Source organism: Lithobates pipiens, unplaced genomic scaffold (genome assembly GCF_037356315.1).
Source record: "Lithobates pipiens isolate NorthernLeopardFrog02 unplaced genomic scaffold, aLitPip1_a1.2 Scaffold_18, whole genome shotgun sequence".
NCBI lineage: Eukaryota > Metazoa > Chordata > Amphibia > Anura > Ranidae > Lithobates > Lithobates pipiens.
The window spans coordinates 621,348,615-621,373,369 of NW_027507758.1; the positions used below are offsets into that span (position 1 = coordinate 621,348,615).

General features: G+C 43.7%; 2 protein-coding genes across 3 annotated transcripts in view; one reads left to right on the top strand and one right to left on the bottom strand.

Annotated features, from left to right (window-relative positions):
- The window catches only part of LOC143989470 (uncharacterized), a 313,492-nt gene that overhangs the window by 139,325 nt on the left and 149,412 nt on the right, over positions 1-24,755 (top strand). The window lies entirely within an intron of this gene.
- The window catches only part of LOC143989974 (uncharacterized), a 73,846-nt gene continuing 65,829 nt past the window's right edge, over positions 16,739-24,755 (bottom strand). The window contains exons 8-16 of the mRNA XM_077490219.1: positions 23,773-23,883; positions 23,561-23,684; positions 23,347-23,444; positions 23,061-23,267; positions 22,741-22,971; positions 22,461-22,661; positions 22,168-22,374; positions 21,890-22,025; positions 16,739-17,766 (exon numbers count right to left, since the gene is read on the bottom strand). Of these exons, the coding sequence (XP_077346345.1) occupies positions 17,024-17,766; positions 21,890-22,025; positions 22,168-22,374; positions 22,461-22,661; positions 22,741-22,971; positions 23,061-23,267; positions 23,347-23,444; positions 23,561-23,684; positions 23,773-23,883 (2,058 nt within the window). The 3' untranslated portion in view covers positions 16,739-17,023. The remainder of the gene's footprint in view (positions 17,767-21,889; positions 22,026-22,167; positions 22,375-22,460; positions 22,662-22,740; positions 22,972-23,060; positions 23,268-23,346; positions 23,445-23,560; positions 23,685-23,772; positions 23,884-24,755) is intronic.

Below are 24,755 nucleotides of genomic sequence, written 5' to 3' on the forward strand. Positions count from 1 at the left end.
GTGAGAACAGAGGGCACGGGTGAAGAACACCTTGAACTGCAGGTCTAGCAAAGTCTCTAATTCCACCCAGAGAGTAGCCACTCGCAGATGGGTACTCCAAGGCTGAACAGATCTCTAGCCAGAGATCATGGCAGTCAGCACGTTGACTCAAAACTTGAAGCAATCCTATGAACGTATACAAGTTGTAACTAAGGGTGAGCAGGAACCCTTTTCCTCAGTACCTGGAACGTTTCCCGTCTCCTCAATGGTACAGGAAAAATGTGAAATCGTCAATGTCCTTCACAACTCAGTGACCAGGCACTTCCCAGGGTGCCACTTGCCGGCCCTCCTCCGAAGAGTCCTCCCCCGGTCATTTCCACAAGCTGTGGTGCCTCTCCAAGTCGAGAGCACACCGGGACACCTTGAATCCTCCCTTGGTTACTGCGCCTCGGACCAGCCGGGTCCGGGACTCGGGAACAGACGGATCCCTACCCCAGACCAGGAAGGTCTATCAGGGGGCTCCAACAGGAACATGTTGCGGGGTGTCGAACACCCCGTGACCCTTCACGGGGCTACCCCCATCCTGGAACCAGAACAGACCACACAGGCCTCACGAGCTCCTCTCCTCCCAACAGGTGACCCACACATCTTAAGTACCCCTTCCCAGACTCCCCAGCGGGTCGGCACTCCCACTGACTGGTTCTGGCCTGTTATGTGCACCTCACTGCTCACATGACGAGGCAGAACTTCCAACACAGCCCGGCCCGACTGATGTCAAGGCCAACCTACGTAATTAACCCTCAGAACCCCTACTGTTCTGAGGCAAAAACTAAATTTACATGCGTATGACATTTTGTCCAAAATGTCATCCACTACAACAGGCATTTGAGCTTTTATTTCAGCTTGAAGAACTTGTGCTTTTTTGTGCTCTTGTGTCTGTTTTTATTGAGCTCCATCAAGCTCCCTTGATTTGCCGAGATTTTTGGAGCATAACCATTTTTTTCACAATAGCATTTTCTTAACCACTGTATAAGCAAAACAAAAAGCTGGAACAAACGTTTTCAAGCTTTTTCAAGCTCTTTTTAGCTCTTTGAGGCACTAGCTCCTCTCAAAAACGCAAGCTTGTTGGGGTTTTGTTTCTGCCTGCAGGAGCATATGTCTGAAAAAAGCCCTAGTGTGAATGGACACATTGGCTAACATGGAGGGGAGTTTCAAGGCAGAAAAAAATAAGAGCTCAAAAGCCTAAAGAGGCCGCTTCTTTGAGCTACTTTGAGCTGCAGTGTGCATGAGCCCTTATAGATGGGTCATCTTCACTTCCACCAAGGAGGATAGAAATATATTACTGCCTAGTCCAGCATTTCTCAGGCAGGGTTCCTCCAAAGATTTCTAGGGGTTCCTTGGGCAATGAACAATTACCGTCTCTCAATAACAACTGGTATCAATGATCTGTAAGGGGGCAGTCTTCCCACTGATGATGATGTAAGAATATCCTTCTCCCACTGACCACTGATATAAGGGGTCCTTCTCCCATTGGTCACCATTGTAAGACACCACTACACTGACTACTGAATAAGGGGGTCCTTCTCCCATTGGTCTCCAATGTAAGGGACCACTACACTGACCACTGAAATAAAAGTGTCCTTCTCCAATTGGTCACCAATGTAAGGGGCCACTACACTGACCATTGAAATAAGGGGGTCCTTCTCCCATTGGTCACCAAAGCCGTTGGTGAAAATCGAACTTTGGCCCCCATAGAAGTGATTTTTCTACCAGTTCTATATAACAGCTCCACTGGTTCCCAACGAACCAGCGGGTGCTTGCACACGAACCGCTGATATCACCAGAAATCCATATTATGTAAGCAAAGACGTGGGGATAGCAGTCATATCACCACCCATATCAGGCCACTAGCCATATTTGCCAATGATATCACCATTATCCCCACTCCACAGGGAGCTGTCATTTGGATAGTAGTACCATTGGGTACTGTGTACCCCATACTCCTTTATGTGGGGGGCGGTATTTGGGGATACCCTTATTATTAAAAAGGTCTTCCACATTTCAAAAGGCCCTCTACCTGAAGATCTTCACAGCCACTAACCAGGGTTGTGGACATAAGGGCCTTTGTCCTCATTAGTATGGAGTCAAGGTGCTTTGCAAGGGGCGCCCACCCTGCAAAGGCATGTTGAGGAATGTGACCTGGAATGGTTTGGGGCACACTCACCAACACCCTTTCCTGGCCAACCAGGCTGCATTCTTGGATTATGGGTCTGGCATGGATTTCACAGGATCCCCTTTAAAATCCATACCAGACTCAAAGGGTATGGATTTTAGGGGGGATTTTACACAAATTTATTTTTTATTTTTTTTATTCTGGCTGTAGGATGTGCTACAGGAAAAGTGAACTTTACAAAGAAAAAAATGATGCAGGGAAACACATTACAGTGTCAGCTTCTTAAAAGGAAAAAAACAACACATAGAGCCCTCCTGAGGCCCCCCAAAAATATATTTTTTTTACACCTTCTTGTCTATTAGCCCAGAAAAGGGGCATTTTTTATTCTGTTGAATTCATTGGGGTTCGGGTTCTGCTTAAACCAAACCTAGGGCAGTTTACTTCATCCCTAGAAGCCAAACAGTGGCCACTGTTATCCTAACAACTAGCCCATACCTACCCTTCCCATTCAACTGTGATTCAATTCCCATTCAAACTGGGATTTCCTGGCTAATGGGTGAATGTGAATAAAGATGCGGTGAAGGATTCCCCTCTAAAAATCATACCAGGTCCATTGAGTTTAATATCGATTTTAAGGGGTAACCCCCTGCAAAACTACAAGAAAAAGAGCATGGGTCCTCCCAAAAATACTAGAGCCATATCCAAGCCTGAAACATGGCTGGTCTGCTAAGGGGAGGGCAACCGTGCACCCCCCACCTCCTGAACCATACCAGGCCACATACCCTCAACATAGGAAGAGTATCTTGCCAAGTCCATTCACTTCTGGTTGGAGAGTTGAACAAGTACAATGTATTTGCTTGTATCGGGGATCATGAGGCATCGGGAAATGTATATCTGTCTGCAGAAAACAGGGGAGGTATTGGAACTCTAATTCATGTTTACCTGGAAACATTTCAAAGAAGAATGTCCATCCAAACTGTGAGATTGGTCAGAGACTAATTGGTATCATTATGTGCATTGCCAGACTAGGTCTTGGTTACAGAATGAAGGCTGTGGCTGCTCATACTACTGCACTATATACACAGGGCTGTATATAACATGTTCCTGATCACTGAACTCTATACATAGGGCTGTATATGACATGTTCCTGACCACTGCACTCTATACACAGGGTTGTATATGATATACAGTGGTGTGAAAAAGTGTTTGCCCCCTTTCTCATTTCCTGTTCCTTTGCATGTTTGTCACACTAAAAGTGTTTCGGAACATCAAACCAATTTAAACAATAGTCAAGGACAACACAAGTAAACACAAAATGCAATTTGTAAATGAAGGTGTTTATTATTAAAGGTGAAAAAAAATCCAAACCATCATGGCCCTGTGTGAAAAAGTGATTGCCCCCCTTGTTAAAACATACTATAACTGTGGTTGTCCACACCTGAGTTCAATTTCTCTAGCCACACCCAGGCCTGGTTATTGCCACACCTGTTCACAATCAAGGCATCACTTAAATAGGAGCTGCTTGACACAGTAAGGTCCACCAGAAGATCCTTAAAAGCTACACATCATGCCGAGACCCAAAGAAATTCAGGAACAATTGAGAAAGAAAGTAATTGAGATCTATCAGTCTGGAAAGGGTTATAAAGCCATTTCCAAAGCTTTGGGAATCCAGCGAACCACAGTGAGAGCCATTATCCACAAATGGCGAAGACATGGAACAGTGGTGAACCTTCCCAGGAGTGGCCGGCCGCCCAAAATTACCCCAAGAGCGCAGCGACGACTCATCCAAGAGGTCACAAAAGACCCCACAACAACGTCCAAGGAACTGCAGGCCTCACTTGCCTCAGTTAAGGTCAGCGTTCATGCCTCCACCATCAGGAAAAGACTGGGCAAAAATGGCCTGCATGGCAGAGTTCCAAGGAGAAAACCACTGCTGAGCAAAAAGAACATCAAAGCTCGTCTCAATTTCTCCACAACACATCTTGATGATCCCCAAGACTTTTGGGACAACATTCTGTGGACTGATGAGACAAAAGTGGAACTCTTTGGAAGGTGTGTGTCGAAGTATATCTGGCGTAGAAGGAACACTGCATTTCATAAAAAGAACATTATACCAACAGTAAAATATGGTGGTGGTAGTGTGATGGTCTGGGGCTGTTTTGCTGCTTCAGGACCTGGAAGACTTGCCGTGATAAAAGGAACTATGAATTCTGCTGTCTACCAAGAGATCCTGAAGGAGAATGTCCGACCATTTGTTCGTGTACTCAAGCTGAAACGAACTTGGGTTCTGCAGCAGGACAATGATCCTAAACACACCAGCAAGTCCACCACCGAATGGCTGAAGAAAAACAAAATGAAGACTTTGGAGTGGCCTAACCAAAGTCCTGACCTGAATCCTATTGAGATGTTGTGGTATGACCTTAAAAAGGCCGTTCATGCTCGAAAACCCTCTAATGTAACTGAATTAGGACAATTCTGCAAAGATGAGTGGGCCAAAATTCCTCCAGGACGCTGTAAAATCCTCATTGCACGTTATCGCAAACGCTTGGTTGCAGTTGTTGGTGCTAAGGGTGGCCCAACCAGTTATTAGGTTTAGGGGGCAATCACTTTTTCACACAGGGCCATTTTGATGTTCCGAAACACATAAGTGTGACAAACATGCAAAGGAACAGGAAATGAGGAAGGGGGCAAACACTTTTTCACACCACTGTACTCCTGACCACTGCACGCTATACACAGGGCTGTATAGGATATACTCCTGAGCACTGCACTCTATACACAGGGCTGTATATGACATATTCCTGACCACTGCACTCTATACACAGAGCTGTATATGACATGTTCCTGACCACTGCACTCTATACACAGGGCTGTATATGACATGTTCCTGACCACTGCAATTAATACACAGGACTGTATAAGACATGTTCTTCCTTAGCTAGCACTCTGCTCCTTCTCCTGCTTCTTCTCCCAAGGCCTCTGCCAAGATGATATTCAACTTTGCTTAGATGATGGTGAGAACCGCAATCGGCGAAACAATCTAAGTTTCAGGGGGATTCCAGAAGCCACCATGGGTGCAGATTTGCATGTCACGGTGACAGCGATCCTTTACCACCTGCTGGGGAAGCCACCTACTGTTAAGTTGGAGCTAGACTGGGTTTATCGAGTGCAAGAGGACCTCATGTACCTTCTTCAACCACAGTTCTGCCACGAGATGTCCTCTGCCAAGTCCATTTTTACACCATTAAAGAAGAGATCCTGCGCCAAGCTTGGTCCAGAGGCTCTATTGACTTTGATGGAGCCTCAATCACAGTCTATTCTGATGTCTCCAGACAGACCCGAGCAATGAGGGGAATGCTACGTCCTCTTTTGGAAGTTATCCGGGGGGTAGAGGTGACCTATCGATGGGGCCCCCCATTCCATCTTATTGTCTGCAAACAGGGGACTAAGTTATTTCTGCGCTCTCCCGAGTATCTGCCAGTGCTGTTCAGTTTCTTGGATAAACCTGCTGTCGAGATCCCCAACTGGTTGGACTATCTGTTGAATCCGGAGGCTTCCTACTCATCCCTGCCAAGACCACAGCGGACCCAGCGCCCTTGATCCAGAGCCTGCAGTCGCGAGACTCCCAGCCAAGCAATGCCTAGACCTTCACCCACTGCATCGGAAGACTGACTTTGTCCACCTTTCTCCATGTGTTTTTTTTACGGTGGGCCTGGCCTCGTGCCTCCCCCCCCTGTGGGACGCTATCTGGTCTAATTAGTTTCCATGGTTCCCTCTTTTATAAATGTCATTGTTGCATATTTTTCTATATTTGATTTTCCCTATTTGTGGTTTGTGACCTCTGTGGGCCTTTTTTTGTACGTTCTTGGATTTGGTGCCTGAAACGGGGGGGTGTATTTGAATACTTACCCTGATTGGGCGGGTGCATAGGTTTTATGTTTTTTATCGCTTCTACAGCCCTGGCATGTCACGGCTACTGATTCCTTTGGTCTCGCCAGATTGCTGCTCCCCCTTATTCTTTTTCATTTGTGGGGCTGCAGGTGGTCGGTCACTCTGAGCAATTATAGCTACTATGTGGGTAGACGTCCTTCCCCCTAGTTTTTTGTATACAGGGTATGGATCAGTTTTCGGTCAGTAGCCCTATTACTGCCCACTTCTCGAGAGCGAGGCCTACTGCTGTTTTTTATTATATTTTTCTTCATAACATGGGCACTGGCTACTTTCATGGGGCTATGGGGTCCATCCCGCAGCTAAGTACACTGTTAAATAGCTTTATTATGTGATAGTGATGTATGTTCACATAATAGAATTTAATATTGAACAGAGCATTAGATATCTTTCATTTCATGCCTTCAGGTCGGAGGACAGGGCCTGGCCTCGCGCCTGTGTCAAGCTGTTTGTGCCAGTGAAGCTACCTGTTATTCTTTTATTACTCTATCCATTGCTGTCTGGACTTCTAAGTGGTTGTAGGGTGCAGTCCTATCAGTTCTTTACTAGGATTGTCTTGGACACCCTCCTCTTTTTGTTGGTTTAACCCTTATTTTTGAGCTTTTACACTGGAGCCGCATCCATAGAGAGCCAGTCACATTCTCCTACTATTGCGAATTGGATGTGGGCTATCCGTGTGAACCAGGTAAACAGTGTGAACCAGGCATTGAGTGTCTGAGCAATCCATCGGCAGGCGAGTGATACTTTTTTGCTGACTTCTCCCTCGCCTCCCCCCTGCTTCTCTCCTTCTCTGTCCCACCTTCTCCGTCACTTGTAGGGGTGTCAACCAGGGCCCTACCCCTTGCCCTTTGGCCATTACTCTTCTCAATCTCTCTTCCCTTCTACTGACCTCTCCTTTCTCCCCTTTCCTCCTCCCCCTCCCCCCCTTTTGTCGCTCTCTAACTTCTCTTCCTTTCCGTTCTCTTTTGTTTTCCCTTTCTTGGGTTCTGTTAGCTCGTCCAGAGCTACCTACCCTGTGGGTCTTCTTCCGCTAATCTCCCCGTTGGTGTGTCTTTTCTCACTCTGCCATGGTTTCTCTTCGGGTCTCTAACCTCAATGTGTGAGGTCTGAATGTCCCGGAAAAACGTTCTTGGCTTCTAGCCGGTCTCCGGAAGGATAAAACCCAAGTTGCCTTTCTCCAAGAAACACACTTTAGAATTGACAGTGTTCCTAGATTGACTAATAGAAACTTTCCATAGGCGTATCACAGTCCCTCGCCTATTTCTAAATTCAAAGGGGTCAGTACACTGGTTGCTAAGTCAGTACCGTGGACTTTTGGTGAGGTGTGGACGGATGCCCAGGGTCACTTTCGACTGCTTAAAGGTAAGGTTCAAGATGTTCAGATCACTTTTGCCAATGTCTATTTCCCAAATGTGGACCACCCCCAGTTCCCCCAGGACCTTCTTCCTGTTCTTTTGGAATTCTCTGAAGGTCTCTTGCCTCAAACGATTGAAGGCAGATTTGCAGTTTTTGCATTTGGTGGACCCCTGGCGACTGTTGCACCCACAGGAACAGGACTATTCTTTTTTCTCCTCTGTACATAGTTACAGTACATAGTAGGTGAGGTTGAAAAAAAGATACAAGTCCATCAAGTTCAACCTATGTGTGTGATTATATGTCAGTATTACATTGTATATCCCTGTATGTTGCGGTCATTCAGGTGCTTAACTAATCGTTTCTTGAAACTATCGATGCCCCCCGCCGGGACCACCGCCTGTGGAAGGGAATTCCACATCCTTGCCCCTCTTACAGTAAAGAACCCTCTACGTAGTTTAAGGTTAAACCTCTTTTCTTCTAATTTTAAGGAGTGGACACGAGTCTTGTTAAACTCCGCAGCTCTGGATGGGAATTTGTGTGTGTAGCACTGACCCCCGAAGGAGCGGCTGATTTTGTTGGGCTTACCGTTACCTTCTTGACCTCGTATGTGTCTAGGGGTTTCCCGAGGTAGATAGCCCAAAGAATTGCAGAAACTGACCCTGGATCCACCTTTGGGATTTTTATTTGCAAAAAAGGGTAGACAAAACACAGTCTCTTGATGAAGGATAGAAGGTTTAGGTAGAACGTTCAGGTACTCTTGGAACTGCTCAAGATATGAAGTCTCTCACTATAGAAATCCAAAGAATGGCCACTCACAACTGGATAGACCTCCTCTCACTAGGCCTAGCAGCCGATAGAGTGTTCAAATAAAGCAAAGCCTCTGCCACAGACTTGCATGTAGGACACTTGAATAAAGTCTCTGCCACAGACTTGTTGTAGAACACGTGAAGATACTGAAGGATGTAGACAAATTTAGAGAGCCCTCATATGGTAACCAGTATCTTGCAGCCTGTCGGGCAATACTGTACAAGTGTAGATTCACTTGGTGTCTTTCAACTAAGCCTCCGGGCTCTTTCTGAGAAGCCAGCCTTATGTGTGGCCTTCTCCCGAAGAGTCCTCCCCTGGTTGCTTCTTCAGTTGCTGAGCCTTTCCACAGATGAGACGGCACTGGACCACCTTTGAATCCTCCTTCCAGTTACTTTGCCTCGGGCTAGCCAGAATTGGATGGATCCGCACCCCAGGCCATGAGGGCCACGGGGGCTGGTCAGGAGGACCAGGACCAAACAGACAGAAAAATCTTCTGGACCGGAACCCAGAAGCACGTGATGTCAGTACCTTAAGTACCCTCCCCCAGAATACACAGCAGGATGACACTCCCACTGGGCTGGTTCCGAGAAAGAAATGGCATTCAATGCACCTAGCTAAACCGCGTTCTCACACTTGCCAGAAGTGACAGCGACGCCTGTGGCCAAGCAGAACCCAGTGCAATCCAGCTAGACTGGTACTGAAACCATAATTTGGTATAATTAAGCCCAAAACCAAAAACACATAGCGCATGCTCTTCAGGAGACGGCGCTACATGTGGTTGCATCGGAAACCCCGTCTCCAACTTCTCCCTAAACGGCAGGGCGTAGTTGGCCTTCCTGATGTGCGGGCTTATTATAGGGCGGCTCATCTTACCAGGTTGGTGGACTGTCATGCTGAGGTAAAACATTGGGTGGCTATGATAATAAGTAGTAATTGGTGTTGCGCTCCAAATAAACAGAGAAAATAACGATGTAGCTATATAAACTGATTATAGTGCCTAGATACCAATAATAAACTACGTGTCTTCATAGACTCAAACAGTGTATATATCAACTCAGGTGCAATACATCAGACTGTGCACCTAACCCAGTGCTAGCAGTATCCAATCAAGTGCTATGTGCAAAGTCAATAATTAAAAAAGGGGTTCAAATAAAAACTAAAAAAATATATAAAAAATATAAAAATAAAAAAATATAAAAAATATAATAAAAATAAAAAAAATAAAGATAAGAATAAAAATAAAGTAAAATAAAAATAAAAAACTTTTTCCAAAATATACAAAGGGATAAAACTTGTAAAACACTTAATAGTGCAACTTAGTGCAGTGCAATGACATTCAGTGTATCTTGATCAAAGTGCATCTAGTGCTAAAAATAATAATCAAAATCCAAACGCACATCCAAAATGTGCTCTAAAATATAAATGTCCAAAATGTGCTCTCGAATATCACATTTATCTATAATCATGCAAAAAAGTGAGTCCATCCAGTGATAAATAAATCAATATGCTGCGTGACCAAAAAAAGGGGGCAGATTCCACCGGTGCTCCTGTGAATCTTGTGTTCACACACTGGGTGCAATAACTACCTTACCTTACTGCTGTAAGGTAAACAGCATTCCAATAAACACTTGCTATCCGTTGGTGTGGGTTCAGTAAATGGTTTACTCTGGACACTCAGTCACCATGCATATGTGATTAGCATAAAGGGAAAAAAAGGGGGACACTCCAATAGTGAAGTAAGTATAGAAAAGTTTCTATTTATTCAATAGGCAAAAGTCTTGGGTACTCACAATGAAAAAAACATAGAATGCACAGTTTAAAATACGAACGAGCGTCGCGCTTGTACTCCGGACGTCACTTCCGGTGTCCTCACTCTCCAATAGCGTGTCTACGCGTATCGTCACCAGTCATGTGACTTCATCAGGGAATAACAGCTAGGGTGAGGACGAACGTTTAAATAATGTCAGTGATTAGCGGCCATTTTCTCGTAGCCAACAACTCTTAATCACATCAGTAGTAGCCGGCCACGGCCGCGGCCATTTTCTTGTAGACGAGTGTAACTATAATAGGGCAGAACAACACGCCGATCTACGGCCGCCATTTTCTTGTGGCCAACAGACATAACAGTCCTAGAAAACCATAGACTACACTCGCGGCCATTATACCAGGGATAATTAAGATGTTGGCATAATCGTAACCAAGGTTACACTCCTAGATATCTACCTGTGCACAATATAAACTGGCCAGACACACAGGTACCTGCTGGAATAGCGGGAAGAGGTTCCTGATTCAAAACTATATTAACTATAGCGCACCTCTAACTAGTGCACTGACACTTATGGCATGATCTTACACAATACTATGTGACATCTGGCAACAATCAAAGAGGCATGTATAAACCAGTAGTTAATGATAACACTGAAAACTACAAAATATTAAAAATATATTAAAAATATAAAAAAATCATAATTATACTTAACATTAATATACACAATATAAAATAGGTCCATAATTAATTAAAAGACATCACCCATAGGGTGATGTACATATAGATGACCACCAGCTACCATCAACGTAAACAACCAAACGACCATATATTAAAAGGTGGGAGCGATATAGGGATCCTACAGCCTATATTCTGGACCATCATAAGTACCCATGGTCCTCACAGGTGCTCCCCCCAATCCGGAGGGACCGTGAACAACAAACATTAATATACACAATATAAAATAGGTCCATAATTAATTAAAAGACATCACCCATAGGGTGATGTACATATAGATGACCACCAACTACCATCAACGTAAACAACCAAACGACCATATATTAGAAGGTGGGAGCGATATAGGGATCCTACAGCCTATATTCTTTTCCCTCGCCCCTTGGATTGTGCGTACGCTTAGAGTGGGAACTAGGTCCTATCTCTATGCCCAATCTTTGATGGGTCGGTTGTTTGTTGTTCACGGTCCCTCCGGATTGGGGGGAGCACCTGTGAGGACCATGGGTACTTATGATGGTCCAGAATATAGGCTGTAGGATCCCTATATCGCTCCCACCTTCTAATATATGGTCGTTTGGTTGTTTACGTTGATGGTAGCTGGTGGTCATCTATATGTACATCACCCTATGGGTGATGTCTTTTAATTAATTATGGACCTATTTTATATTGTGTATATTAATGTTAAGTATAATTATGATTTAATATTTTTAATATATTTTTAATATTTTGTAGTTTTCAGTGTTATCATTAACTACTGGTTTATACATGCCTCTTTGATTGTTGCCAGATGTCACATAGTATTGTGTAAGATCATGCCATAAGTGTTAGTGCACTAGTTAGAGGTGCGCTATAGTTAATATAGTTTTGAATCAGGAACCTCTTCCCGCTATTCCAGCAGGTACCTGTGTGTCTGGCCAGTTTATATTGTGCACAGGTAGATATCTAGGAGTGTAACCTTGGTTACGATTATGCCAACATCTTAATTATCCCTGGTATAATGGCCGCGCGAGTGTAGTCTATGGTTTTCTAGGACTGTTATGTCTGTTGGCCACAAGAAAATGGTGGCCGTAGATCGGCGTGTTGTTCTGCCCTATTATAGTTACACTCGTCTACAAGAAAATGGCCGCGGCCGTGGCCGGCTACTACTGATGTGATTAGGAGTTGTTGGCTACAAGAAAATGGCCGCTAATCACTGACATTATTTAAACGTTCGTCCTCACCCTAGCTGTTATTCCCTGATGAAGTCACATGACTGGTGACGATACGCGTAGACACGCTATTGGAGAGTGAGGACACCGGAAGTGACGTCCGGAGTACGAGCGCGGCGCTCGTTCGTATTTTAAACTGTGCATTCTATGTTTTTTAAATGTGAGTACCCAAGACTTTTGCCTATTGAATAAATAGAAACTTTTCTATACTTACTTCACTATTGGAGTGTCCCCCTTTTTTTCCCTTTATGCTAATCACATATGCATGGTGACTGAGTGTCCAGAGTAAACCATTTACTGAACCCACACCAACGGATAGCAAGTGTTTATTGGAATGCTGTTTACCTTACAGCAGTAAGGTAAGGTAGTTATTGCACCCAGTGTGTGAACACAAGATTCACAGGAGCACCGGTGGAATCTGCCCCCTTTTTCTGGTCACGCAGCATATTGATTTATTTATCACTGGATGGACTCACTTTTTTGCATGATTATAGATAAATGTGATATTCGAGAGCACATTTTGGACATTTATATTTTAGAGCACATTTTGGATGTGCGTTTGGATTTTGGATTATTATTTTTAGCACTAGATGCACTTTGATCAAGATACACTGAATGTCATTGCACTGCATTAAGTTGCACTATTAAGTGTTTTACAAGTTTTATCCCTTTGTATATTTTGGAAAAAGTTTTTTATTTTTATTTTACTTTATTTTTATTCTTATTTTTATATTTTTTTTATTTTTATTATATTTTTAATATTTTTTTATTTTTATATTTTTTTATATATTTTTTTATTTGAACCCCTTTTTTAATTATTGACTTTGCACATAGCACTTGATTGGATACTGCTAGCACTGGGTTATGCCGCGTACACACGGGCGGATTGTATGGCGTACTTAGTCCGTCGAAACACATTTCAGCGGAGAATCCGCTCGTGTGTGGGCTTCAGCGGACTTTTTCAGCGTGCAGTCTGGAGTACTAAGTATTTCGGTTTTTTTCGAAATTCTGTCCGTCGTACTTTGGTTTCAGCGGACAATACGGTCGTCAGTATGCTAGTTCGACGGACTAAGAATGGCGCATGCCCAGTAAGGATTTACACGGCGGAAGGGTGCTTTGCTGTGTCTTGGACTTCCTATTTCTAGTCCCGTCGTACGTGCTGTACGTCATCGCGCAAGCTTTCGACGGACTGTTTGTGTATCCGTGTGTGGTCAAGTCCGTTCAGTGGAAAGTACGTCAGACTGTCCGTCGGATTGTATGACGGACTAAGTACGCCATACAATCCGCTCGTGTGTACGCGGCATTAGGTGCACAGTCTGATGTATTGCACCTGAGTTGATATATACACTGTTTGAGTCTATGAAGACACGTAGTTTATTATTGGTATCTAGGCACTATAATCAGTTTATATAGCTACAACGTTATTTTCTCTGTTTATTTGGAGCGCAACATCAATTACTACTTATTATCACTTATTTTGGGGAGGGTTATCACCCCTACCGGTGTTTTGCTGCAACCATAGTTTTTATTTATTTTATTTCACTTTAGGGCACGTAGTTTGGCGCGAGAATACCTTATACTTCTACTACTATTGGGTGGCTATGGAGCTGGAGGACTCCCGCACCACCGCGAGGAGTTGGCCCTGGATCACCTCCCAGTTATCTACACTTGGTGGTACTTTGATGGTTTCTAGGGATACTTTTCGGAGCTCCTCAATTTCCCCACTGCCGTCACCTATGATCCCTATTCTAGGTAATCCAGAGTTCGAGCCCAGTCTCCACAACCCACAGATCCAATGTTTGTTGTCCAGTGGCCCTCTCTATCTTTGGGATTTCTGGGGGGGGTCCGATAACAAGCTCTCCTCTAATGAACATTTCGGCACCCTCCTTGGATTTTAGGGGTAGCTTCCAGCTCAGGCATTTTCTCCACCAGTGTGCTCTCTGGGTGTCACCCGCCAACTCACAGAATTAAAAGAGCACTTGTCATAGACGGGATCCGATTCGCCATTGCCTTTCCACCATCTACGCTGCCTTAATCCAACCCGAGGAGGATTTCATTCTGGCTTTCCTCTCCAAGTTGGAATCAGTTCTCACCATGCCTTTTACTGATCCACAAAAGGAGAAAAATTCTTAATTTTGCTCAGAAGACCTCTATTACTACGAAGGTCCAAGAGACCAGTTATAAGATTTTGACTAGGTGGTATAGGGTGCCCAAAACTTTACAAAGCATTTTTCCGCAGGTACCAGATACTGTACGTGTTGGCGGTGTGGCGCTGACCAGGGCACGATGTTTCACATTTTCTGGGACTGTCCAAAAATCAAACCGTTTTGGCAGGGGGTATCCTGTACCATGAAAGATCTGACCAATGTTGATCTAGTTAGAAAAATGGCAGCGTGCCTGCTGCAGCTCACACAACTGCCCATCAAAAAAAACATAAGGCCTCTCTCACGATCCATCTGCTGAATGCTGCAAAGGCTTGTGTTCCTTTGAGCTGGAGATCTGCGACTCCCGCCCTCAAGGTCTCTTTGGTTTTCCAAAATGAACGAACTTCAGGACGTGAAGGATCCTACGGCCACCTTGTACAATCGAGAGGAGATCTTTTAGAGACACTTGGAGGCCGTGGCAACATTTAGTATACACTGATGCCTATCGGCGGGAAGTTTTGCAACCCGGGTTGAACTACTGGGACTCGCTAGATTGTGATCCTGGGCGAGCGATCCTGCGTCTCTGATTTTATTTTTCTTTAATTCCTCTTTATCTCTACCCCCACCCTTGCTTTACCCTCTTCTCTCCCCTCTAATTTTGTGACCTATCATCTTCAATCCCAAGCTGTTATAATATTCGTACATTTGATCACTTTGGAGATTCAGGCCTGCCCGAAGATACTTTTTTGGCCCCTGGGGTTCTTTTGGCAACCGCAGGACTTTTTACTAGTTCTCACTATATATGGACCTGTGTTGGAGGTGCTGTCGCCTCTAGTTAGGATATTAGTTTTGGCTGCTGATAACCGATTTAAAGCTTGCTCAATTTCTATGACCTGTTGGCTGATTCAATGATTATTTTACTTTTATATGTTTATTATTGCTAAGTAGATTGTCTATACACCATACAGAACTTTGGTTATCTTTGTACCCCTTTAAGTTTTTTTCTTGCCCAAGTTGTACTGGGTAATTTTGGGTATACAAAAGAATTACAAAAACCAAAGAAATTGGAAAATACTACATTTGGTCATTAGATGGTGCTCATTCCAATCATCCTTAGTGCTATTCAATAGCAAAGGCAGTATTTTCAATTTTAAATCAATGATCGGTTTAGATCATTGATATCCTTCAATGTCTAATGTAGTCATAAGTACATGCGTATGATCTCATGTATTTGTGTGACCCACGCCTGATGAAGAAAATGAACCACTTCCCGACCGGCACGTGCCGATTTACGTCGGCAGAATGGCACGGGCAGGCATATTGGCATACAGGTACGTCCAATCTTAAATGCCGCCCTGCCATCGCGAGCTCGCCGCCGGCGGCATGCTCGCGTGTCGGTCGGGACCCCCTTGAGTCTGGTTGCGGGTCCCGCGGACTCCATCGCCGCGGGCATACCCGCGATCGTCTCACGGGGCGGCTGAACTGGGAAATGCTGTTGTAAACAGCATCTCCCCATTCTGCCTAGCAACAAGTGACGCTGATCTCTGCTCCATGTGATTGGAGCAGAGATCAGTGTTCACTAAAAGAAAGCCCAACCCCCCCACAGTTAGTAACACACCCCTAGGAACACTTAACACCTACACTGACACCCACTGGTTAACCCCTTCACTGCTAGTGTCATTTACACAGGAATCACTGCATTTGTATAGCACCGATTGCTGTATAAAATGACAATGGTCCCAAAAATGTGTCAAAAATGTCCGTTGTGTCCGCCATAATGTTGCAGTCACAATAAAAAAAAAAAATCGCTGATCGCCGCCATTACTAATAAAAAAAAATTATTAATAAAAATGCCATAAAACTATCCCCTATTTTGTAAACGCTATAACTTTTGCGCAAACCAATCAATCGCTTACTACGATTTTTGTACCAAAAATATGTAGAAGAATACGTATCGGCCTAAACTGAGGGGAAAAAAATAAAAATAAAATTTGATATTTTTGGGGGATATTTATTATAACAAAAAGTAAAAAATAATGCGTTTTTTTTAAATTGTCGCTCTATTTTTGTTTATAGCGCAAAAAATAAAAACCGCAGGGGTGATCAAATACCACCAAAAGAAAGCTCTATTTGTGGGAAAAAAAGGACACCAATTTTGTTTGGGAGCCACGTCGCACGACTGCGCAATTGTCAGTTAAAGCGACGCAGTGCCGAAACGCAAAAAGTGGTCTGGTCTTAAGCCAGCAAAGTGGTTCGGTCTGTTAGTGGTTAAGGGGTCTATAAGTAGAAAATTCACGTGACAAGCTTTTGCCCAGATATGATAAATTCTGGAAAATATTTAATCAACGCTGTGATTTCCTATGATCATCAGCTCCATCTAGTGACCATAATGGAGTATTTTTTCTGAAATATCTCCATCATTAAAAATAGTGCGATAGAGCATTATGGCCACGAGATGGAGCCAATGATCACAGGAAATCACTGTATGAAATAAAATACGACCAACATTTATCATCATGATTGGCTGAATACAAGTGACATTTGTTCAACTTATTTAAAAAAAAAAAAAAAAAAATAGACCTCTAAAGTGTGAAAGTTTACACCACAAAATGTACTCAGCCAATGAAAGGTGATGACTCCATTTTTATTTTTCTACTGCTATCAATGGCCAATATGGTACAACACTTCAGCCATGTCTTTGGTGATCTCTGATCTCCTTATGAACTGTTTCTTCCATGATGAAGATCAGCCATGGAGTATATCTGAGGTGTATATCAGGGTGTGCTTCTTCCCCACATGAGAGCTGTGATGTCCAGCAACATTCATATAGAAGACACTAATGCACCTCGAGAGTTGTGTGGGATCCCTGATGTACAGGAAGACAGGACTTCAGTGAGGAGAAATTCCCTCACTCAGGACCGGAAAGGAGCTTCTTTCTCATGTGAGATCTCTGATGTCTGTAAAGACCGCATGTCCGTGAAAAACCTTTTCCACACTCAGAACAGGAATACGGCTTTTCCCCCGTGTGATATCTCTGATGTACAGAAAGATAGGACCTCTGTGAAAAACATTTCCCGCACACAGTACAGGAAAATGGCTTCTCCCCTGTGTGAGATCTCTGATGTTCCTCAAGATTGGATTTTTGTACGAAGCATTTCCCGCACTCAGAACAGAAATATGGTTTTTCCCCCGTGTGCAATCTCTGATGCCTGGAAAGATTGGACTTATCTGAAAAACATTTCCCGCACTCAAGACAGGCAAGCCGATTCTCCCCGGTGTGCAATCTTTGATGTCTGGTAAGATGGCACATCTTTGGGAAATACTTCCCACACTCAGGGCAGGTATGTGTCTTCTCATCTGTGTGAGTTCTTTTATGCACATTAAGATTGGATTTAAAATGGAAACTCTTCCCGCACTCAGTACAGGAAAACCTCTTCTCTGTTGGAAGGGCGGCACCGTCCCGCACAGTCTGAGGTTCCTCAGGATAAGAGGAATACGATGGTCCATCTACACTGTGTGGTGCCGGATGGACATTTGAGGTAGTCGGGTTTTCTCCTGGACTATACTGTGTGATGTCCTCATCTTCTACTTTACAGTCTGGAGACAAAGTGAGACAATCCTCTGAGGTTTTCCTCATCTCCCGTCCATCTACTAAAATAGAAATAAAAAGATTATTACTAGACATGAGCTGATTGGTTCCCCTAAACCAGGACTCCGCCCACATCAGGCAGCTTTGTCTCTGAAGATCTTACAATTCCCCCCTCAAGGTAACTAGTAAATGGGTCCTCTGATCTCCTACCAGATCATTTCTTTATTCATGGACCTTAGTCAAAGAGTGAGGAAACAACGAGAACTGTCTTTTATAGGAGTGACAGTGATGAGGGGATTATAGGACGAGTGTCCCCTCCCCCTCTATCACTCATTGCCATCTTCCCAACACAAGAAGTCCTGCACTTCCTTATTTAGTCCATGATTTAGTCATGAATAACAGCGGGGCTGAGCCCCACCAGAGGTCAGAGAGTGAGGATGGGGGGAGAACAACCAAGATGAAGACTGGACTGATCCTGAAGACCCCCATCATTGGGTTATTGACTCCCCTGACACCTCATCATCACTTTCTGTTTAAGGTTCCAATATGTAAGGATGTTATCACATTATTATGAACAGGTAAAAATCTGTGCTCCAATCAAAATCACATGTTAAATGTTTAGCTGGTAGGAAATGGGTGTAACAAGAGAATTTATAGTGTGTGTAAAATTATATATTTATATATATATCTCAGTGGGGAGAGAGCAGAAGTCAGGACTATGTAATGTACAACATATTGTATACAATACAACAGATAGGACTATATAGTATCAGGAGTATACAAAGTACAACAGAGTATATAGTGCAGGGGTCCGGACTATATAAAATGTGCAATACAAATTTTATAGTGCAATTTTTCATTTTTCTTTTACACAAAGTTGTCAGTTTAATTAGATATTGCTCACACATGCCATGGGTATACCTGGAATTACACCCCAAAACACATTCTGCTACAACCTCAGGGTATGGGGATACCACATGTGTGAGACTTTGTGGCAGCCTAGCCAAGTACATGCCCCCAAAATCCAAATAAATAAATCAGGCTTTCAAGGGTTGTTAATTACACATTGGATTTCCTGACTACCTGTGACATTTTCGGAGGCCCGGAAATGTCAGCACAGTATAAACACCCCACAAATGACCCCTTTTTGGAAAGTAGACACTCCTAGGAGGCAAGTCCATGGAAGATTTTATTTTTTGCCACAAGCTTTTTTATTTAACACAAAGTTGTGCCTTTACCAAGATATTTCTCACACATACCATGGGTAGATGTGAAATAACACCCCAAATACACATTCTCCTACTTCTCCCGAATATGGGGATCCCACATGTGTGAGGCTTTTTGGAGAGCCTAGCCGCATACAGAGGCCCAAAATCCAATGAGAACTTTCAGGCTTCCAAAGAGCATAACTTGCTCATTTGATGTTCCGACTACCTATCACAGTTTGAGGTCCTAAAATGCCAGGATAGTACAAATAACCCCACCCACCCCCACTGAAAACTCCTTTTTTAGAAAGTAGACACTCTAAGGTATTTGATAAGAGACATGGCGAGTATTTTTCAGATCTCATCTGTCACAAGGTTTTGAAAAAAAAAAAAATATATATATATATATATATATATATATATATATATATATATATATATATATATATATATATATATATATATATATATATATATATATATATATATATATATTTATTTGTTTCTTTCTTTATTTTCTAAGAACTTGTGGCAATATGAGATCTGCAAATATACCTCCCATATTTATGTTATAGTCTTGGATACAGAGAGGCTTTTCAATGACTCCAGATGCAAATGTATATGCTGGCAAAACAATGTAAGCGCTCAGTGGGTAACATTAGGTGGACGTAGCACTGGCAGAAACCATTAAATGGCAGGCAATGGATTCATAAAAATATTCCTTTTGGGTGGTGTTGGTGAACCAAAGGCAAGGCATTCATATTTATCATACCATTAAAACCAAGAATCCTCATACATGTAATGTATTAAAAGGAGAGAGGGAGAGAAAGAGAGAAAGAGAGAAAGAAAGAGAGAGAGAGAAAGAGAGAACACTCTGAAGTCTTGGGAACGAGCAGAGAGAGGACAGGAAAGTGGGTGGATCCAGACTCCAGAGCCAGACCATTGTCGGTATTACGCTGTATGAAAGTCTGTAGAACCTCCCACCCGTATTTAGCTCGACTTTAACAGAACAGGGCACTTCTGAGAGGGCTGGAAGGATTTATAGATATCGCAAAAAAAAAAAAATAAAAAAAAAAGGAAACCCATACTTCTTTTTTAAATAAGCCTATGGTGTCACTGGTTTTCCCGAAGCAATGAGGAGCTTACGGTGTCCAACTATGAAGCAGTGCAGCTAGGGGGGGTGCCAGTGATCCCATCGGCACTGAAGAGTCCTGACCCGAACAGTAGACTTGCTTGCGTGGTCTGGAAAGGCTGGCTTGCTGATGGAAGAAGGCAGCTCGCTATGCAGGCTGACATGCAGATGGATGTGGAAGGGAAAACCATGGACCGTCCGCACTGCCGAGTCACTCTCCCTAGATGGATCCGCTCCGTTCAGTGTGACAAGGATGTGAAGTGAAGCGGGGAGCCACTGCAGTCACAAGCCAAAAGCCAGGGGGGAGGGGGGGATGGGGGGGACGTACAGATGATGTAACAAGCCTGGTTAGGATGGTGGTGAAAGGAAGTCTGAAATCCTCAGGAACCAGCATGAGGTGCAGGCCGGAGGGTTGCCGTGATGACGCGTTTCGCGCGCATGCGCTATTTCAAAGGTCTCCCCGCTTCACTTTACATCCCCGTCACACCGAACGGAGTGGATCCATCTAGGGAGAGTGACTCACCAGTGTCGACTTTGCCGGCTTTCCCCTCCACATCCATCTGCATGCCAGCCTGCATAGCGAGCTGCCTTGTGGAGAGCGGTTTGGTTCTCTGACCGCCCCAGCAGTCACCACCTTCCTCCATCAGCATGCCAGCCTTTCCAGACCACGCCAGTGAGCGGGTCTACCGTTTGGGTCGGGGCTCTTCAGTGCAGGGGGATCACTGGTGGCTCCCCCCTAGCTGCACCGTTTCATTGTTGGACACCGTAAGCTCCTCATTGCTCCAGGAACCACCAGTGAGACACCATGGGCTTATTCAATGTTACCCTCTTTTTTTAATACATTACATGTATGAGGATTCTTGGTTTTAATGTTATGATGAATATCAATTAAACTTGCCTTTGGTTCAGCAACATCACCCAAAAGGAATATTTTGATTAACCCATTAATGGTTAATGTCAATTCTACGTCCACCTAATCACCTATCAGTGAATAAATGCTGTATACTGTACGAACGACACTGGAGACAGGGCACTCAAAGGATTAAATAAGCCAAACAAGGTGTATTCAAGTGTAAATGTTCTGTTTCTACTAACACGGGTCTGGCTTTCTTCTCTCTCTAAAACAAAGGGTTCAGAGGGAGAAGATCTGGCCAGAACCTGTGTCTGTGTTTACAAACAAGACACAGGGCTGTGCTGTGATTTGCTGCAGCCAAATCAGCAGGTTCACAGCCAAAATCATTGGCTGAAACCTGCTGACTAACTTGTGCTGTAGCAAAACAGCACAGATCAGCAGGGAACGTGAACGCCCCAAAGCCAGGCTTGTGACGTACATATATGTGGGAGGTGCCCGCACTTGTCACTTACACACAGTGGATTCACTGTGAGTGGCTCAGCAGGTGGTTAAGGTTTACTTAAGTTGCAGAGGTCCCACATTCCTGCCTCCTGAGACTGCACTCAGAGACTTGTGTCTGAAACTATACAGACATATCCCTCCACCCGGCACAGCCAGCAAATAACAGTAACCCTGGGGGGGGGGGGGGGGGGGGAATGTTCTGTCAGATCTTTGCTAGACCCAGGGTATGGGGAAGAAGATAAAGGGCACAGTTCCCAGGTGCCTAGATGAAGCCACGCCTATGGTCAAAATAAACATATTGTTGCCAGATGAACCCGAAAATCTCCATAAATTGTGTTTGCAGCACAGAGAAGGAAGAGAAATACAGGACGGGGAACACAGCTCAGGAAAGTGACCAGGGTATTACAGGCTGATATAACCCAGCCCCTGTACTATTTTGGACCAATCAGTGAGCAGTATAGGTGGGAGGAATGTATTCAGTGTTGATGACCCACCTGTGCTGATCTCTGTAGGAGTGTCCTCCTCTATAAATGTCCCTGTTATTCCATCCTCCTCCATAGACTGCTCATCATCCCTCAAAGACCACTCTTCTTCTTCTGCTTTAACTTCTATATCTATTGGATCTTCCCACTAAAAAAAAAAAAAAACAAAAAAAAAAAAAAATGAAAAATAGAAAATATCTGTGAACAATAAGCTTTAATATTGTGAGATCACATAAAACTCCACACATTGTCTACATGAGTCTGTGTTTTATAAGCTCCATCCCACCAACCTTGTAATTATGAGGGATGGTGTGACCTTCCTGTGTGGAATCCCAGGAATACAGAGGACGGGGACATCTCTCTGGTGGGTTCCTGGTATTAGGTGGCTCCATCATATCCTTGTGTCCTTCTGAAAACTCCTCCTTCACTCCATACTCCTCATCCTCTTCTTTAAACTCTTCTTTGACAACAATATTATAATCTCCGAGGTCTCTGCTCTGAAAAATATAAGAAGATATAAATGGTAACATTGCAGATAATGTACAGCTCCTAATGATACGATCAGTGACTGTTCTTCATCTACCTGATGATGGTGAGGGATGGTGTGATCTTCTGGAGTAGAATCCTTGGAATACAGAGGACGGGGACATCTCTCTGGTGGGTTCCTGGTATTAGGTGGCTCCATCATGTCCTTGTGTCCTGAAAACTCCATCACTCCATACGCCTCATCCTCCTCTTTATACTCTTCTTTAACACTAATATTATTATCCATGATGGTTCCATTCTGAACAAATAATACAACATTCATTGTAACAAATATGCTGTCTATAAATAAAAACTACCAATAATTGGTAATCATCTACCAGATGATGGTGTGCATAGTTGTGATTTTCCTGTGTGGAATCCCGGGAATACAGAGGACGGGGACATCTCTCTGGTGGGTTTCTGTAGCTGGATAACTCCATCATGGTGTCCTGGTACAGATCTTTGTGTTCTTTTCGAAACTCCGACTCCTCCATCACCCTATCATCATCATCATCCTCCTCTTTGATCTCTTCTTTAACTTCAACTTTAGAATCTCTCAGGTCTCCACTCTGAATATATAATAAAAATGACAAAAATTGTAACAATGCAGATAATGTACAGATCCTAATGATACTATCAGTGATTGTTCCTCATCTACCTGATGATGGTGAGGGATGGTGTGACCTTCCTGTGTGGAATCCCGGGAATACAGAGGACGGGGACATCTCTCTGGTGGGTTCCTGGTATTAGTTGGTTCCATCGTATCCTTGTGTCCTTCTAAAAACTCCTCCATCACTCCATACTCCTCATCCTTCTCTTTATACTCTTCTTTAATAGGAATATCATTATCCACGATGTCTCCATTCTGAATATATAATACAATATTCATTGTAACAAACATGCTGTGTATAAATCATAACTGCCAATGATTGTTCCTCATCTACCTGATGATGGTGGGGGATGGTGTGACCTTCCTGTGTGGAATCCTGGGAATACAGAGGACGGGGACATCTCTCTGGTGGGTTCCCATTACTGGATCCATCTGTAGGAAACACACACACTGACTGAATACATTGTTTCTATGTGTTTATCAGATGATGGGGGATCTAGGTGGAGCCTCCGTACTGCTCTCTCCTTTACAATAAAGTCTCCTCTTACCCGGTGATGTGAGGGGCGGCTGATTCTCCATCATGACGTCCTTGTAGAGATCCTTGTGTCCTTCTAAATACTCCCACTCCTCCATGGAGAAATAGACAGTGACATCCTGACACCTTATAGGAACCTGACACACACAATGATACAGTCACCATCCAGACACATCCCTTGTCTGTTACTGGATAATGTCCCAGAATTCCCAGAATCCTCCTCACCTCTCCTCCATCATCTCTCTGGTGACTTCTAGAATCTTCTTTGTATTTCTCTATTCTATCAGGGAGGGAGGTGGAGGCAATGTGATGGTCATATGATCTCCAGACTTCAGGAGGAAAACTCTAGATCTGAACACAAATAATAAAATCAAACGATATTCCCAGAATCCTCCTCACCATTCAGGTCTCCATTATAATAAAGCAAAAAAGTAATTACCGCGCTATCAAAAAATATCTAAAATATGTGCAAAAAAAAAAAGCAACAACTTCCTGTGAGATACACACAGTAACAAACACCTTTCCAAATAATAAGTTGCGCTAATCATCTAAAAGTAGGAATAAAATTGGTGAGAAATGACAATAAATAAAGGCCATCCAATGTAGTGACATTAGCGTGGCAATAACAAATATTACACCCTAGAAAACGTGATTGAAAAAAAAAAAAAAAAAAAAAAGGGGGGGGGGATGACTTCCACCACTAGATTCGCTGCTGCTTACCGACTCCCTATGATCTCCTATTACGGGAGATCACAATCTCCCTCGGCTCAATACTCAGCCCGGGCCTTTAATGGACACAGCAACGTGGTGCCCCTGGACATCATCATTTATGACAAAACGCGTAGAGGGGAGCAACGTGCTGACGTCATTGCAGGTCCCAGAGTGACGGGCTTGCGATTTTGAGCTGGCCGGCTTTTTTTTTTATCTACAGAATTCTAAGTGCATTACAGCTTTTTAATATTAAAAACACCCTAATGCCCCGTACACACGATCAGACTTTCTGACAACAAAACCGTGGAATTTTGTTCGAAGGGTTGCTGGCTCCAACTTGTCTTGCATACATACGGTCACACAAACGTTGGCCAACAATTACGAACGTAGTGACGTACAAGATGTACGGCGAGCTGATAAAAAGGACGTTCAACAGTCATGTGATGTCTCCATTACGAGCGCTGGTGTTACAAGACCGAGCACTTTCAGCTCGTACT